This window comes from Pollicipes pollicipes, unplaced genomic scaffold (genome assembly GCF_011947565.3).
Source record: "Pollicipes pollicipes isolate AB1234 unplaced genomic scaffold, Ppol_2.1 Scaffold_5724;HRSCAF=6776_pilon_pilon_pilon, whole genome shotgun sequence".
Classification (NCBI taxonomy): Eukaryota; Metazoa; Arthropoda; class Thecostraca; order Pollicipedomorpha; family Pollicipedidae; genus Pollicipes; species Pollicipes pollicipes.
Genome location: NW_023596746.1, coordinates 29,720,693 through 29,738,887, shown reverse-complemented (window position 1 = coordinate 29,738,887; position 18,195 = coordinate 29,720,693). Strand labels below are relative to the sequence as shown.

Sequence of the window (18,195 nt, the reverse complement as noted above, 5' to 3'; positions counted from 1 at the left end):
ACATAGGGTGCAATAGTCCCAAGCTGCCGCCACATCACTACCTCCTGCCCAGCCCTCTAGGCCGGGCTGCATGCGCTCAGCTTGTTCACAGGCCAGCGCACGTTCACGCGCTCCGGCCGCGCGCTAGGCACGCACTCGTCGACAGCGGCTCCCCCTCCCCCAACACCCCTCCTTTGCCCACCCTTTTCACCTGTGCGCAGGCCGCGCCAGGCCCAGCCGGACAGGCGGGCCCAACAACGCCCGGGGCCAGACGCCGTCGTGGTCACGTGGTCGGACCCCCCACTAGCCAATCAGCGGTTACAACCGGCGTACGGGCGGCCGGCCGGCCGGCGGCCCGACGCCGCCCCGGTAGTTTCGTGGCGCTCGGTGAGCTGTCTGGGCCCTCGCACGTGCGATAGGACTGCTCGCTGTCAGCGTATCGCGCTGGTGTGTGGTGCGCAGGTGTTGCGCGCAGCAGAATTGTGTGCGCAAACGCTGGCCTTCCCGGCGCGATAGCGAAGGAGGCCGCTGCTCTCGGAATTGTTTGGAGAGGTAAGTCTTGATATGGACTCCGTGCGAGAGCCGTTGGGCTCGACTGGGGATGGCCGCGGTCGGAGCAGCGCGGCGGGTCCGGAGCACCGACATTGGACACAGTTCTCAACGGGCTGCTGGGCTGTGGATGGTCTTGACATATTAAGGAGCTCGACAGGTTAAGTTTTAACATTTGCCTGGCTGTGACCTGTACATCATATCAGTACAAAGTTTTCGTCGCCTTTGTGATCCGTGAATGTGGCAGCTACCAGCCGTTGTTTGAACGCTGTCACGACAACGTGCGCCGCATTTCGAGCCTGTTTGGACGTAATGCCGAAGCGAGTGCTCGGTTTGGAACAGTCTGACGAGCTTATAGGTTGTGGCGACTAAGATGTCGTAGCTGAAACCAGTCCCCTCCTCCGGCGCCCACTCCGACCTGTCCCCTCCTCCGGCACCCACTCCGACCTGTCCCCTCCACCGTCACCCACTCCGACCAGTCCCCTCCTCCGGCACCCACTCCGACCTGCCCCCTCCTCCGGCACCTACTCCGACCTGTCCCCTCCTCCGGCACCCACTCCGACCTGTCCCCTCCTCCGGCACCCACTCCGACCTGTCCCCTCCTCCGGCACCCACTCCGACCTGTCCCCTCCTCCGGCATCCACTCCGACCAGTCCCCTCCTCCGGCACCCACTCGGACCTGTCTCCTCCTCCATCACCCACTGCGTTAATCGCGTCCCCTGGTGCAGGTCCGTGCACTAGCAGGCGGCACGACATCACTTACTTACCCGACCGCAGCACGCACACCTACGCACATCACGTGAAGCCTGCAGCCTGCAGTCTCAAGGACGGGACAATTACCGGGCCTGATGGGGTGATTAACTTGATTAAGTTTGCGGTGATTCTGCGGCCGCTCCAAAGCTGCCCCGAGGGCCTGCGCTGCGCCGGAGAGCTTTTCTGGGGCGCCGGCTCTTTGCGTTAAAGCTTTCAATCCGCTTATGCGTGCCTTTCACCGATCACATTTTCCCGGAAGCTGCCCAGTGTTCAAAACCGTACGGCCCTGCACATTATACTGGCTGCACGGTCTTGAGGCAGCGCCAAACGCAGCTGTGCTGTATATGGTCCGTTCATTTCCGGCCGCACGCTCGGCAGTATGTGGGCCGGGAGCAGTTGGTGGCCACAGCTGGCGAGCAGCAGCGCGTCACCGACGGCGGGGGACCGTGGTGGAAGCGGACCTGCACGGGCCGCGCCCCGCACCAGACCTCTCTGGCCGGGCCGTCGCGGCTCGTCGAGGGGGGTCGTGTCGCGGGTCCCCCCCCCCCTTCACTCCCCCCACGCGGGCGTCGTTGCGGGCTGGCGATGCCTCGATAGGCCTCGTGTCCTCCCACGGGACGTCGCGAACCTCGTCCCACCGGACACGCGGCGCCTCTCTCAGACAGCCGGGGTCGATAGGCGGGGTGGGCCGGTCGCTGGTGAAGACATGGGGAGAGAGACTGTGGACTGTCCGATGTCGAGACACGACAGCAGCCGAGACAAGGACGCGGATGGTTTGTGTGCTCACGGCAGGTACATTGGCGACGTTCGTTGCGTGGAGGCTCCGAGGAGTGCTTTGTGACTCTGTCCGTTGTTTCCCGCCTACTATCCTAGCGGGAATAAACAGAATGCTCAGCACCACGATTGGGCAAAAGTTAAGCACAAATAGCCATCGTCGTTGACGCGCCCTCAAAATTCCAATAGCAGACTGAGAACAATTTGTGTGACACCCGTGTACAATTGTCACCTGGGTTATATTGCGTCTTCACTTTCAGCTCGCACCTAGCGTCCATGCTGCCTTTGATAGTCAGTAGGCAGTTTTTATGTCGCAAGCAAAGTGTTACTAGACTTTCGCCTCCAGATTGCGTCTGCTGTCCCGCCAGTGACAATGGTTCCGTCGTGGCACCGTCGTCCGGCTTCGGCTCCCGCACTGATAGCAGCGTTCAGAGGCGGCCAGGCCGGCGCCGTCTCCCCACCGTCCCGGCGCCGCACCCGACCACGGCCACCCTTCGCCGGGACACAACAGCGAGGTCACCCGCCATCGCGAGACACCATCTGCCCCCTTCGCCGACCCCCTCCGGCCGCCCGTAGTGACGGGGCGGGGAATCACCGGCGCGGGGCGGTGTCTGGTTGTCTCGGCGACGGGAGTGCAGGTGGCGGCCGGCGGCGGCGGCCTCAGCCGTACTCGATACAGTGCCAGCGGCTGGCTCTTTCTCGTTCTCGGATTGGCCTCGTGTGGTTACTGACCAGGCGGCGGCCGTCGAGGCATCCTCGCGCGATCTCCCGTCACGTCCGTCACATCACACCACACACCCGTCACCCTCACTCCTCGCCTCCGTCACGTCCGTCACATCACACCACACACCCGTCACATCACTCCGTCACATCACTCCTCGCCTCCGTCACGTCCGTCACATCACACCCGTCACATCACCCTCGCCTCCGTCACGTCCGTCACATCACACCACACCACCCGTCACATCATCACTCGCCCTCCGCACGTCCGTCACATCCACCCCGTCACATCACTCCTCGCCTCCGTCACGTCGTCACATACACCACACACCCGTCACATCGCTCCTCGCCTCCGTCACGTCCGTCACATCACACCACACACCCGTCACATACTCCTCGCCTCCGTCACGTCCGTCACATCACACCACACACCCGTCACATCACACCCGTCACATCACTCCTCGCCTCCGTCACGTCCGTCACAACACCACCACCCGTCACATCACACCCGTCACATCACTCCTCGCCTCCGTCACGTCCGTCACATCACACCCGGCACATCACTCCTCGCCTCCGTCACGTCCGTCACATCACACCACACACCCGTCACATCACTCCTCGCCTCCGTCACGTCCGTCACAATCACACCCGTCACATCACTCCTCGCCTCCGTCACGTCCGTCACATCACACCACGCACCTGTCACATCACTCCTCGCCTCCGTCACGTCAGTCGTCGAGATGGTGACGCTGCCGCGCATCGGTCGCGGCCCTGGCGTCAGCTCGCGCGCGGTGTTGACGGCGGCCACTTCGGGTGTTGCCGAGCCTGGCACGGCCGGTGACCGCGCGTACGGCTCCGGCCGCTGCCGTGCCGGGTCGAGCTCTTCAGCCTGGTGATGATGACCTGGCGGGTGACGCGATCTGCGACCCGGTCCGGGCCCTGCTGGCCGGGACCGGGCCGGCTCCGGCCGGTCCGCAGTGGCCGCCCTGACCCGCTTCTCATGGGCGTCCGCTGCGCCGTCACCCGGCTGCGTGGCGGCGCGGAAAGCTGTGTGAACTGCGAGCCCGTTGCTTTTGCTAGCACGTGACGCAGACGGGCGGTAACGGGCCGGCCGAGCCGCGAGGCGGGGATGCGGCAGCTGAATGGGGCGCGTCGTCAACCGCTGTGGACTATGTTGACCGTCAACATGGACCGACTGATGCTCAAACAATGACCGCAAACAGGGACTGTCGACAGGGCTCAATGTGGCCTACCTCGACGTGCAATCAACGCCTCTATTGACCCGTTCTGCAGCCGGCGTCCACGCTGGACGAACTGAAGCGACCGCCGGCGTCTCTTTACGGTCTTTAATTAGCTGGCTGCTGTAGACTACGATTACGTGTAATGGCTAGGCAACGTGAACCCTGGCGGCGCTACAGCCAGGCTCCCAGATGAACATTTGCCGGCCGTTTACGTCCGGAGGGCCACCTTCCCATCAACGTAACTGTGGCTGCGGAATTTCTGAGGAGCGCCAGGATGGTAGATGGTTATCTCTTCTGTTTAATTCTTTGGATGCATGAAGGGATGCACAGCTTTGGTGCTGTCCGCGTGGGCCTTCTTGATGCATGCCGTGCTCGAAGCCAAGTCCTTACCGCTGTTCGTATGCGACGCGGGATCCCATTTCCCGCTTTCCGCTTGTTATTTATAGTGAGCGATAATCACGGCTTGTGCCGCGTCGTCCGTTCTCACGATGAGGACCGGGGGCGCGGCGTCGGGTCACTGGCCTGACCCCTGCCGTGACTCAGCGGCGACCTGTGCGCTGTCCGCCGGGGGTCATCCCACGCCCGTCGCCGTCCGTGCCCCGGAAATGCCCCTGTCACTGATCATCGACGCCAGTCGGGTTGACTCAGGCGCCTCACGGGCGTTACGAAATGCGCGATCGCTCATAAATTTCGGGGGCGGCTTGTCCGACCGACGGCTCGAGTGAAGGATGAATTATGTGACCCGCCGCCGGGGAGCGGCCGGCAGCGACAGCCAGCGGAAGGCTGCGGCGCGCTGTCCTGCACAGGGGCGCAGCCGTCGGCTTCAAGCCAACAATGGGCGGTGCGGGTCACCGGCGGCGGGCCCGGCCGCTGGAGAGGACCTGTCGGCGATTTAGCGCAGAGTCGAAGTCAGCTGAAGCTGATCCTGTGACCGCAGCCGCAGAGCGAGAGCGAACGCCCGTCGAGGCGGGGCTAGGAGCGGTGGTTTCCATTTACACCGTCATTTTCAGGCTGGTCAGGGGATAGCACGCCATATTCCAGTCTGGGCAGTCTGGTCAGGAGATGGCCCGACTGCAGTCCAGTCTGTTGCAGCCCTAGTCAGGGGATGGCCCCGCCTGTATCCAGTCCGGAACGATCCGCGTTTACGTGCACCGATCACCCGCCTGGACGCAGCGGCCAGGACGCGGCCGCCAGTCCCTGTCGGCCGCGTCTTGGCGGCGACGTGGGCAGACCAGTAATGGGGAACCCCCTGCCACCCTGACGCGTCCAGGCCTGGCTGCAGTGTGTCGTCGCATGCGAGGCCTCTCATGGGAGAGCTTCATCGGACCCGGCGTCAGAGCGGCTGACAGCGGCGCGTGGCGACGTTGCCCGCCGCTCTGCTGTTGCGGCCGTCGTGTTGACCCTGTAGCGAGTGTTTAGCATGCCGGAGATGTGTTTCCGGGGCCCGTCGAGCCGATGGGAGCGGCTCGCTCTGCATTCAGCGGCGTCTCCGCCGGGACCCTTTCCGAGAAGCCAAAAGGCGGCGACCCCGGTATCGTGATAGGCCATCTGAGATGGCGAGGATTTTTCCAGAGAAAGACAGCCTCAGATCGCCGTTGTTAATGGATTCTGGACAGGACGACTGCCCCCCCCCCCCACGATACTCTCAGCGGTTTGACTGTTAAGTTTTGTGTACTTGAGATGAAAGAGCTCGAGCAGCATATATGTGTATACAGCAATGGGTACTCCGTACACAAATGAAAACAATAAAGAAATCGATGGTGTTCGATTTTCCCAAAAAAGGACAGTAGGTACGAAAAGAATCCTCACCGTAATTATTTGTATTCGTTCGAAACCCCACCATCTGTCTACCACTTGCTGCTCTCACCTTTCTGGTGCGCGGGCCTCGGCTCATGGCTGTATGTTTGCGATGTCGAGGGACGCTGTAGGGGTCGAGGGTCAGATGTACACAGGGCAGAACAAAGGACCACACCCACGGCTTGCTGCCAGTGTCCGGTAGAGGTTCCTCCAACCGCTTCCTCCCAACCCAGCGCGCCATAATCGCCCGATCCCTGTCCGGTCTGCTGTGGCTCTGACCTTCCGCTTCCCCCCCCCCTCTCCGCTGCTGCCCACCAGCTGCCCTCCCGAGATGTCGTCCGAGGGGAACAGACGTTTTCAATGCCAGGTGCTCCCTCCCTGGCACCCAGCAGCGTAAAGACATCTCTAAAGGATTGCGTCCTTGTAGTCCCCGGCGCCGTCAGCTCGGCTCACGTCGGTCCCCTGGGTTTCCCGCCCAGAGGTTGGCCTCTTCAGCGACGTGCGCTCACCGCCGCACACATCACGCGCTCGTTCACCGGCGCCAGCCAGCCCGCGCCGACCAGTGGACGAGGTTCAAAGGTTTACCACAGGCCGTCCTATGGGAAAGGAAGAGCTGCGCTCGGCTTACGCCTGGGTCCAGGGTCCGGGGTCCAGGGTCCAGGCTCCACGACTGGGTCACCTGGATACACCTGGGTACACCTGAATACTGGGTCCTGGGTCCGGAGTCCAGGCTCTACGGCTGAGTTGCCTGGGTACGCCTGAGTCCTGGGTCCGGGGTCCACGGCTGCCGCATCTGGGCCGGGCGTGCCGGGGCCGGCGCCGTGACGCGCCTGACCCGAGGCGCCATGTGGCGCCTTGCTGCGGTACGCGCGGCCGGAGAGCGCGGCCGCGGTGTCACCCCGGTCGGCGCTGGTCCGGCGATGGCCGGCGCCGACCCCGTGCGGCGCCGGCAGGGGACGCCGGCGTCGCCTGCCGGCGGGACCGGTCCCGGTCCGGCCCCTGCCCGGACCCGACCCGGCGCCCACCTCTGGCGCCCGCTCCATCGTTGCCAGAGGTCGCACAGGCCAGGAAGGGCCAGCAGGTCAATGTGGACGCGACCGAGCCTGCGGCAGCGGGTCTCGGCGTCGTGCTACGGTCATCAGCGCTCATGCGCGGGATCTGGCGGCTGCTGGCCGGCGGACGGCCTGGCGGCGGTGGCCGGCAGGTTCTGCCTCGGCCCCTGCCGCCCCCCCCCCCCTCCCCCCTGGTGCGGGCGCTTGTTTTTTCTGGCCCGTCCGCGCGATTACGGAGGAGGGAGGGCATAAAATCACCGGCCATCTCCGATTCGACCCTCACCCTCCCTCCTTTCGCCACGGCCAGCCCGCCTAAAAACCCAGTGCCAGGTGCGCGCACGGGTCTTGGAGGGCGGTCGGCTGCGTCCGTGTGTTTGTGTCTGACGGCCTGGTTATGAGATGCATCAGCCAGCCATTTTGATGCGAGGAGGCGCGGCTATCGGCTATAATGGCGCTAGGAGTTGTGGCTGTTCGGCACCAACTCGTTTGAAGGCTGCACAAATTTCGTGCAGTGGCCTGAAGTCGTTCCTTGACTTATTATTAAATGTCTGCTGCCACGTCCGCCAGCAGGGCATTGTTCTGGTCAGTCACCAGCACTCTCATTGTTTGACTACTGCCTCCCCCGCCCCGCCCCCCTCCCCACTTTGCCAAGCTCAGCCGTCGGCGTGCCGTTCGTCAGCTCCACGTCTCCCGCTGCCGTGCCGTTTCAGCCGACCAGCAGGCCCCCAGGGAGTCGCCCGTCTTCTCCGGCCTCAGCGGCTGGGCACGGTCCGCCCGGCCCGCCGATGATCCGGGCTCCATCCTCCTCCCCCTGCCCCCCACACAACCGAGGAGCGGAGTCGCCTCGCGTCCTCGGACCGGCCGGCAGAGCGCACCGACCCCAGCCGGCGCCTAATGGGCGACAGGCGTGCGGTTTATCGGCCAGACCCCGGGGGCGCAGGCGGCACGCCGGCGGTTCGCCGCCGCCGCCGCCGCCGCGCCAGCGCACAGCCAGGCCCATTACTCGGCCGGCGGGTGTGACGGTTGCACTTGCAGGCGCGCTGGAGACGGACGTGGGCACCTGCGGCGTGCGGCGGGTGTGCGCCTGGACCGCGACCCGGCCCAGCCGAGCGCGCTGGCGCGCCGCCCGCCGCCGCCGCCGGCCGAGATAATCGAGTTAGCGCGGGCCTGTCGGGACAATGGAGCGCGTTGCCGGAGAGCGGGGGCCCGGCCGCTCCTGCACGCCCAGCCGGCCGGGGCCGCGGCCTCGCCGAACCGGCGGATGTGCTGCGGGTTGCGCTGCGCGATTGGGCTGTTGCATCCGGGGCTGGGAAGAGGCCACTTGCCCGCTTTGCGTGTGTGCTCTGCGGGGAGCGTGCTGCTTTGTTCCCATGCATTGACTTAGAACTGCGAGTGTTGCGCCGAAGCGGGGATGTTGGGTACCGAGCCGCTACATGAGCTGCATCAGCCCGTATTGCATTTGTTGTTCGCGAGTGAATGTGTCACTCAGTTCACACTTCACTGGGCGATCTGCTCTCATGTGCCTGTGTTCCGTTTTCAGGGCATGTCTTGGTAGCTGCGTGACGTCACGAGTGACCTCTCACCATGGCTGTGTCGCTGACTGCGCTGACCGCCGTTCTCGTAGTGGCCTGCCTGTCCGTGGCGGGGGCCTTTTGGCAGGAAGATCTGACGCCTCGGAGATACATCCCACTCGGTGAGTGCCTGCATGTGACGCTTCCCTCGCGTCATTTGGCTACGCGAACTGCTGGTGAATCGGGTAAGGTATCAACTACTCGCTGGCATTACAAACGGATCCCACAACTGCCCCCCCCCCCCTCATCGATGCGTACGTAGAACGAAGCATGAGGATTGAGGTAACTACCGCGCTCGTCTCCTCCCAACTTCCAGTGCCGTTCCTCAAGGTGCCCTACCGCGCTCATCTCCTCCCAACTTCCAGTGCTGTTCCTCAAGGTGCCCTGATCGTGCGCCGTGTTGGCCAGCTGAAGGCTATTCTGCTTTTGATGTTGCAACCGATCTAACTGGTTTCTGTTGTTACGCATTAATTCTGACGTGCAAGGATACGTCGATCTCTTTACCTGTTGACGCCTGAAACCTCATTTCGTGTTTTCCTTTAAACAACGCACCACTGGCGGCATCGTCGTCATCTGTGGCGCTCCTATGAGTCCGCGACCTTACAGTTGGCGTGCTAATCGCAGCCTGAGCACCTGGCGTCAGCGCAGCACGGTCCAGACAATGTCACCCCCGTCCGTGTCACCGGGCAGTCAGCGGCGCAGCCAAGCGCGAGCGGTGGCCGCCCCAGCCGCCGCCTGGGAGCGTGGACTGTCGCTGACACTCACCGAGGGCGAGCCGGAAGCCCTCGCGCCCACGTCCTCGGCAGTGATTGGCCACCCTGGGCTGTGGCGTCACATCGCCGGCGATGCTGGCGGCTCCCGTCGGCTTCACGGCCTGCTGGCGAGACCGCAACTGCAGATATGCCTGCTACGGTGTCCTGAAGGCCGGGGCTGCCCAGAGACGTCCAGACCATGATCGTGTCCTCGTTGTGGTGAGGGTCCTGCATGAGCGATGAATATGCAGTCGGGCCGCCCAAGAGCCGCAATAACAATCGAAGATGGTTGCGTGCCAGAAGGCGGGAAACGCCACTGCGTCTGGAGGCGTTTCGCCGACGGGTTGGCGTCTCTGCCGGCGGCGCCGCGATCAGTCCGGTCCCAACCGACGGCAGGCGCGGGCCACCGGCTCTGCCAGCGCCGGGCACCGGCCGGCGTCCCAGGGGCGGCGCGCGGCCGGTCTGTTTTTGTGCGCCGGCCTGTTGACTCAGGCCGGCCGGCGATACCGGTCGCCCGTGCCGTCGTATCGGACCCGCCATCGCGGCCCCGGCGGCGTACCTCCGCTGGATGCGAGCCACCGGGGCGGCGGGCGGCCGGCCGGGCTGACCCTCACGCTCCTCACGCTGGGGGCGATGGCCGGGCCGGGCGTATGCGTCCGGGAGAGGTGGAGGCGGCGGGACCGGTTTGTCGCGGCCGCCGCTCGCGTGCGGCGCGTCGTATGGGGTCGTAGAAGCACTGGCATGATTGCCGGCGCGGGAATCGCCGTGTTTTTCACCGTACATCAGCCCGGCTGAATTTCCTCCTCGACCGTATTCGTTTGAATCGTGCCGTCTGGTACGACTCTGTTATGAATCTAAAACCAGAGCGCCCGTTCAGGGAAATTGCATGTTCTGAAATTCGACTTTCAGGCTGCTGCGATAAATATTCCGCAGCTTGTTGGAAGGAAAATCTCATTTCTATTCTGCCATTATGAGAGGGCAGACTGAAGCTAACTTAGGCAGAATGGTAGCGCGTCAAACCAATAACGTCCGGACGAATGCATCGCGGGGAGCGGCGTCGAGCGGGCCCGCCGGCCCACCGCCGCGGCAGTGCTGCGGCCGCTGCGGCGGACCTTGCGGCGGCGGCTCCGGAGCGGCCGGGGCGGATGGTCTCATTTGTCGCGCGGACCGCATCGACGGGCGCCGCTCGCGGTCAACGTAATCCGTGGGAACTCGCACCGGATTCCATCCGGGCGTGTGAGTGGCGTGGCATTTTAATCCAGACGTCCCGCTCCCCCTGCCCGTCCCCCGCGAGGCATTGTCCGCCGCCGCGGCCTGTGTGCCGACCCCTGGCGACGCGCAGCGAGGGACGGAGGCGGTGACCGCGGCCGACCGCTCGGAGCAGATTTACAGAATTCCGTCGAGGTTCGGCGCGGTCCGGCTGTCACGCTTCAGCATGATCGAGCTCTCCGGTGCATTGTCGTAACGTTCCCGATCACGTGGGAAGGGCCCCCGCCCCCGCCCCCACCCCCCTGTCCGGCGCTCTGTTCGGAGGCATCCGAATCCATAAAACCTCGGCCCTGGTGATGTGGCATGCATCTGTCCCTGAGTTCACAACACCTGAGGCCGCCGGCGGGATTGCCGCGCTGTAGTGCAGCTGACTTTAATCTGCGGTTATTTGTCCGGCGTACGAAAATCTTGCAACCCATTTGCATACATTAATATTGACGCACGTTTGAAACTGACACCCTTGCCCGTTGTCGAGATCAGGCGCGGTGCTCTGCGCACCTGCCGTGCGGTGTGCGGGCTACCCGAGCCGGACCCGATGAGGTGCGGTGTCCCGGCGGAGCTGCCCCCCCCCCCCTCCCCCGCACCGCTGCGCCCGCCCATCGCCGGGCCAGATTCCGGCCCACTCGGCACCGGGCGGCCTCGGTACGGCCGCATTTGGCGCGCCCGAACCGGCCGCCGGCCCACCGGGCTCGGTTTTAAGAGCCCAGGAGGAAAAGCCGACTGGACGGCGTGTCCACCAGGCGCGGATTGTATGGAAACAGCCGTCCGTTATCGGCCGGAAAACCGATGGGCTTCGCCGCTGCAGACGGCGTCGATGCCGCGATATCGTGTTCGGTTACGGCCAACCGGGACAGGTGGTCGGCCGTCTGTGGGGCCGCGTGGGGCGGCTCGATCGCGCTCCGGGGGCGCAGACAGACCCGGCGTCCCCGGCTGCACCGGTCGGGCGCGGCGGCCCGTCCCTGCCGACCGCCCTGGCTCCTAGGAAGTCCGCGTGCTGCAGCATCCCGCGGCGCACCGGCTCGCCGGCGGTCCTGCAGCGGCGACGGCACGTGGATCAGCGCCGCTAAATTTGGACGGACGGGCGCCGGCGACAAACCGGCGCGGGGTGCCGCCGACACGGGGCTGCAGCTGGCGGCCCTCCTCCCCTTCCCCCAGGCCAGAAGCGCCGTCGGTCAGCGGGGCAACCGGTCCAGTCAGACGCGAGCGGACCGCGAGCCATGCATGCGCGCGGCGCCTCACCGAACGGGCGGCGGCAGCTGTAGGCCGGCTCACCGGGGCCGCCGCGTGCCGGTTTTTGCGTCCCCGATCCTGTGCGGAGGAGCGGGCGGGGGGACACCGGCCGGCGATGAAGGAGTGCGGCTGATTTGGGACGATGACGCTGCACGGCCCGCCCCGTTGTTTCGCGCTGATGACGCCCGTTGGATATGATGCGCGCGTTGTTCGGCGGGCCGGGGGCCGCGACTACGCGCTGCGCCGGCCGCTCCGCCGGTTTCTCCCGCTCTGTGAGCTCCCGCTGGCGGCATCAGTTGTTGCGACGACGCCCGCTCTCCGGCACTGAGCCCCGCTGCTAACCGGGGTCTCCCGGCGACGCCGTCGGCTGCCGCCGGCCGCAATAACGGGCCGGCTTTGTGCGCCCCCGGCGGGGGCCGCGGCAGTGTCCCGTTTTTGCTGCGGTACGCCGCGTCTTTTTGTGGTCCTCTGTGGCCATCGCATTCGTCTGCAGCTTCCCTCGGGCGCGGCGTGATGACGCACTGGGCTGCGGCCGGCCCGCCCGGCAGGCGGCGAGGCGGGGCTGGCCGGCTCGGATGCCGCTCGGAACCGCCGCACCGCCCGGCTGACCCCGAGCACCGGCGGCGGCCGGTCTGCAGCGGGTCATGACCGGGCCGGGCCGAGCCGAGCCCGTCGAGGCAGGCTCGGCGCCGCCGCGGCGGCGCCGGCGGCCGCACGGCGCTTGGGCTGGAACTGCGCGGACGCCTCTGCAGCTGGTCCCGGCGGGGCTCCATCAGCGAAGCCGCCGGCAGGAGGTCCGCGGAGGTGGAGTCGCTCACAGTCATAACCGAATCGCTGCGGAAACAGCAAACACGACCATCGACAGAGCGGCTGGGATGAGCGGTTATCGTCCGTACCCGAGGGAAACGCTGCTCACCAGAGCATCAGACCGACAGCGCGTCCCCAGCTTCCCGTCCAGTGCAGCCGGCGTCGGTGCGGCGCGGCCGGAGCTCAGAGCAACCACGGCGCTCCGGCGAGCCAAGCACGTGCAGGAGCCGCCCCGGCCGTGGTCGGATCTCAGATGCTCAACCTGCCTCTCAGATACTCGCGCCGTACACTATGTGCATTATTACACTCCTCACTACAATGCTGACGCCCGGAGACACGAACCGTGAACAGGATCCCGACCGTCGCCATGGCGATGGGGCGCGTCTGACGCAAACGAGACGTGGCGTCGTCGCCTTTGTCGCGGCTGGGCAGCGCCAGGCCCACAGTTGGCTGCTGAGTACACCGCGGCATGCGGGGGTCGCAGCCCAGGAGTGCGGCGCGTTATCAAGCACGCGATTTGCCAAGCTGGAGAATTTTAATCGCGGCTGAGGTGCCGATGGCTGCGGCGCCGAGCGCCGGGCGCTGCGCGGTCTGCACCGCTGGCGTGTCCGCCGCCGCTCAGGCAAATTTGATGGCGCCGTAAAAGGAGGGAACGCCTCCCGAACAAACTACGGCTGGCGCCACCGACGGGGCTGCGGCGGCCCCCGACCGTGTTCGCCGTCGCGCTGACAGAGGGCCGCCTCCGCCCGAGCGGGGAGGGTTGCTCACCGACGCCACACACGCCGACGTCCCGCCGCCGGCCCCGTGCCAGCCCTGAGATCTGGCGAGAGGTGGTACACTGGGAGCCGGGAGCGGTGAGCGGGGTGGGAGGGGGGAGGGGGGTCAGACAGGCAGCGGCGTCACTGGAGCCGCGCGAACCGGCGCGTGACGCCACTTGCCGGACTCCACAGGTCGCACGCGTCACCCGGACTTCCCAGGGTGCCAGGTTCCCAGATGATAGTATTTTCCGTTGTTGGAGTGGGCCATAGCGCCTTTGGTCTGTTCAGACCATTTCATTGCAGCTGTGGGATTAAGGTGAGAGATGAGCGCTAAAGCGGCGGGATAATGCTGCAGGTGCAGCATGCCTTAGCCACGAACACCGAACCTCGCTCCACGGGAAACCCGCCCTTCGATGCCACAGGCAGAGCCCCTGCAGGCTCGGCGACGGCTGGGAACCGGACTGAGGCCCAGCTCCGCCGCCGGCCGACCGCACTAAAACCCCGGCGCGACGAGGCTCGGAACAGCGCGGCATCTTCCGCGAAGAGCGATGCCGGGTAGAGTGTCGTCAGCCACGGGCGTCATGCCTGCTCGCTGCGATCATTGTCTAGTCCGCCGTCGGGACGCTGTTGATCTCACGCCTCCGTGGCGCGGGCCAAGAGTTCACGGGTGCCGTTTCCGGACGAACGGCAGGCTATTCACGGACTGAAGGTGACTGGCCGGTCTGAATGTCTTCAGTCGACTGGTTAAGACCTCCCGCGAGGTCCCGCTTTGGACGTCGGCGCCTGATTACCATATGAATGTCACGCTTCCCGTGGGCTTCGGGCACTTGCTGACGTTTTTTTGCAAGTCAGTGGCGTATCAGCGCGCGACATCAGGATGATGTACGGCCGTGGTGCCGTCGTGCCGACGAGATTGCATCGCGCCGATGCTCGCCATGTGCCGCGGCCGGCCGCCGGACGTCGCCGCCACGAGTCTCGCTGCATGCGTGTGTGTGCGTGCGTGCGTGCGGGTTCGGTGGCGCGCAGAAGCACGGCGGGCTGATGTGGGCGTGCGTCCGTCCTAGGCCGCTTACCGTCCGACGGTGTTGCGCCGCGACGCCGAGCGCTGCCAGAGATGCTATCTGGACGACAGCTTGGCCTGCGCCGCGCTGCCGGCACGCTGACGGACCGGCGCGCTGTGGGCTCGGACGTTGCCGGGTGCTGGGCCTAAAACACACTGTTGACCTGTGTTCCCCGTCGTCGAGGGAGACGTTGCTGGGTCGTGTACGTGACGTGCCGCGCCAAGTCTGGCAGCATAGAAGCCTCGGTGTTGGCCAAGCGAGCGGTGTTCGTGCCTTCATGCTCAGATCGCGCCCAGCGCGGCTCGAGCCCGTGACGCCTGTGGCTGAGCCGTCCCGGGCCCGGGTGAACGGCCGGCCGCAGCTCCGCCCGTGCAGACCGTGCCGTGCAGACCCCCGCCGGCGCCGCTCATCACGTGTGCCGATGCAGGGGCAGCGGTCCGCCATCAGCGCCAGGTGGTCTCTGCCGTCTGGCCGGCGGCCGCCGCTGCAGACGGCGCAGGTCGGCGGAGGTGCCGCTGTGATCCGCCCCGCTGACGCCTGGCCGGGCCGCCGCGGCGGCTGGACCGCGGCAGCCGGCGCAGAGGTGCAGCGACCGCGCCGTGCAGCTGAGCTCGGCCAGGTCTATGTACTGCCAGTGCAGTCATCGTGCCCAGGAGTCGCCTCTTGATCTCGCCCTGGGTAATTCTCAGCATTGTCGTGACAGGACCGCATTTGCACTCGCTCTGCATCCGTCCGCCGAGCAGGACGGAGGTCCCCACGCGGCCGCTTCCCTCGCGACGCGGCCAGCTGGAACACAGCGCGCTGGGAGTCTCCCGCGCCCCCGCGCCGGGGTCGGCCTGCGCCTTGACCCGGCGCGGCGCGGCGCGGCGCGGCCGGGCCTGCGGTGGCCGGGGCGTGCCGGCCGCCGAGGCTGCCCCGGGCGGCGCCGCGGGCCCGGCCGTGACCGCCGCTGACCCGGCGCGCGCCCAAGGTCAGCGGTCGGCGCTGGCTGCGGCGGGCGTGCAGCGGGCAGGAGTGGCCGGCAGCGGCGGAAAGACAGGTCGTGTAGCGCTGTCGTGCGCAGCGGGATCTGATAGCCGCTGTTGTCAGGCGGCAGCAGCGGCGGGTTGCGCTCGGTCGCCTTTGTCCGATTAGGTTGGGCTTTCGGGACGAATTTGTGTGTCACTGTGGCCCAGGTGGCAGCGGCTCCTCGGTGTGGATGCTGTGCCGCGCGCGCCTGCCCACTCCGCCGACGCGGCGCCGCTCTCCGTGACCGTGCACACGATTGGGAGCGTAGACGGACGCCGTCTCGACCCGCCAGCGGACCGGCAGCCTCTCGCTCACTCAGCAGCACCATCTGAAGGTCGGGCCTGGCCTGCCTCTGCGGCGTGGCTCGGCCGCCGGCTCCAGCCGCGGTCCAGATCACCTGCGCATCACGCCCGTGCCGCCGCCGCTGCCGCCCAGGGCGCTGCCCACACAGAGTCCGTGCGGCTGGCTGCTGACTGGCGTGCGGTGCGAGCCATCCGGCCGCCCTGCCGCTGAGTCAGCCCCAGGAGGTGCAGGTCGTGCAGGCCGGCAGCGCCTGGCGTGACCGCTGTATCGGACCCGCCCCGCCCCGCTGCCGGGCAGGTGGGCCCGGGCCGACGCCCCGCGCTCGCCGCTTTTTCGGTCGCTGCCCGCCCCGGGCGAGACAGCCCGGACAGGCGCGCTGGACGCGACGCCTGCGCCCGGGGAAAGGCGCGCGTCCTTTCCCGCGTTTGGGGAAAGTGGGCGACCCCCGCCGCTAGGGGGGTACGGAGGGGCGGGGTTTTGGCGGTTGGTAGGACCCGTCCATGCCATGTGGAGGGGGGCGGTTAGAGACTGGTAAACATGTGCGTGACATGTGGCCCACTGCTGTGTTGACTGCTCGACAGGCGCTCGAGGGGGTTATGGGGAAAGGGGGGTGACGCGTTGAGGAGTGGGGAGCGGGTGGTCACGGGCTCCTGTTCGCTAGCCTGTGGTGTATTTCCCCTGACTCGGGGCGAGAGCGTTCGACCCCGTCTGTTCTATTCTTTCCCCACCAATTCGCTCGTCGCAGTCCGGCGTCTGGTAAAAAGCGCCGTCTGTCTCCAGTCGGCTCTCTGTCCTCATGCCCCTGTCAAGCGGAAAACTGGGCCGACACGGCGGTGCAGATGGTCCGCTCCAACTGATCTGAAGATTAAAGGACCACGTGGCTCTGTTGATGCGGGTCTACAAGTGACAGCGAATGACACGCCATTTCAAAGCGGGAGCTCATCGTATGGGCATCCGTTGCAGCGCGATCAAACCGTCTAGTGTTATCGGTCCTGTCCACCGCAGCAGCGACATTCGGAGCCGTGTACCGTGTCAGCCACGAGGCCCAACCGGGCCGCGACAGGGTCCAGCTGCAGGCTCTCGCTCCGACAGCTGCCTTGTTGTACCCGTCACGGTGAATTGCCCGTGGGAGGGGACGGGGGGGGGGCACGTGGTCTTTATCCCCCCCCCCTCTCCGCCGCCTGGTGAGTCATGGTAGCCGGCATATATGGAATGAAGGACCACTGTTGTTGCCGCTGAGGCACCCGGCGAGCCTCACCCTGCCGTCAAGCTGAGGGCGGCGGGGACATGTTTTACTTGCCGCAGGGGGCGGAGGGGCTATTTTTTCTCGCACGAAATTGGCGCCGTAAATCGTGGCGGCGGCCGGGGCTGGTTAGCGCTGCTGTGGTGTTTTGACGCCCGATAATAGGCAATAACGTGGCTGGACAGAAAAACCGTCGGTCGCGCGCTTCTCGCGCTTCTCGCGGTCGTTCTGAGCCAAATATCCCCGGTCATTCGTCAGCTAGTCTGAACTTGAAATGGCCTGGCTGCTGTAATGTTGACAAAGTTCTTTGGTGTAAGCATTTTGCTAGGTATTAGCTTAGAGGCGCCTGGTTTTGCGCATGGCTTGTTTATCGGAACCGGCGGTGGCTCCAGTCTATTCTGCATTAACAAGACCCCTGTGAACTCTGAGGGTGTACAAGTGCCGCCTAATGAGCCGTCGCCGCTCATGGAGCCGTGGGGATTGATGCTTGTTTGCTGCAGTGACGGGACTGTTTGGCCGACCGTCGGACCTATTGACGCCTTTTTAATCTCAAATGGCTCAATGTTCTGCGTGCTGGCCGGCAGTGACACCACATCTGTTGCGTTCGTTGTCTGGACAGTAGCCCGTTGCTCTTTGGGATGTGCGACCTGCCTGCGGACATTCGCTGTGATGGCGATTGTGTGTGAGCGAAGCAGATTGTCCGACGCGCGAGCAGGGCCGCGGGTGAGAGGAGGCTGGTTCGGAACACTTATCCCAGACTTCGCCAGGGGTGGCTGAAGATAACTTCGGGCCACACTCGAATCTCCTGCAGCTGACCTCAGGCTACACCCGAGTCCGCTGCAGCTGACCTGAGGCCGCACCTGACGTACCGCGGCTGACCTGAGCCGGCGCCGGCCGATCGCCGGCCTGAGGTCGGGCGGGCCGTACCGGCCGCCGGCCGGCCGGCCCAGCCCCGAACTATGCCCGGCCCGTGTCGTAATGACGTCTCATTAGGGCCGATCGGAGGCCGGCGGCAGCGTTGAACGGTCCCGCAGAGAGCGGCGCCGGTCAGCCTCACACACAGCCTCAGCCATAGCTCTCGGGCGGTGTCCACCACAGCCCACTGTTGCCCAAATAACCCTGTTCGTCGGCCCGTAGATTTGCGAAGGCGCGTAAAAACATATTACAAGGAGCTGCATCTACTCTAAATCGGAGCCGGCATTTGTACGATTTAAACAGAACTATCCGAACATCGCCCGTGTTGGACGGCTGGGGCCAGTTTATCGATTTCGGCGAAACGCTCTGAGATTTCCCAAGAGACGCGCCGGCGGGTGCCTGATGCGTTTCGC

General features: G+C 65.6%; 1 protein-coding gene across 2 annotated transcripts in view; it reads left to right on the top strand.

Moving 5' to 3' along the window:
* The first annotated feature begins 464 nt into the window (after positions 1-464).
* Positions 465-18,195, top strand: part of LOC119103323 (semaphorin-1A) — a 35,632-nt gene continuing 17,901 nt past the window's right edge. For both annotated transcript variants that reach the window (XM_037226815.1, XM_037226814.1), the window contains exons 1-2: positions 465-531; positions 8,406-8,558. In XM_037226815.1, coding sequence (XP_037082710.1) covers positions 8,450-8,558 — 109 coding nt within the window. In that variant the 5' untranslated portion in view covers positions 465-531; positions 8,406-8,449. The remainder of the gene's footprint in view (positions 532-8,405; positions 8,559-18,195) is intronic.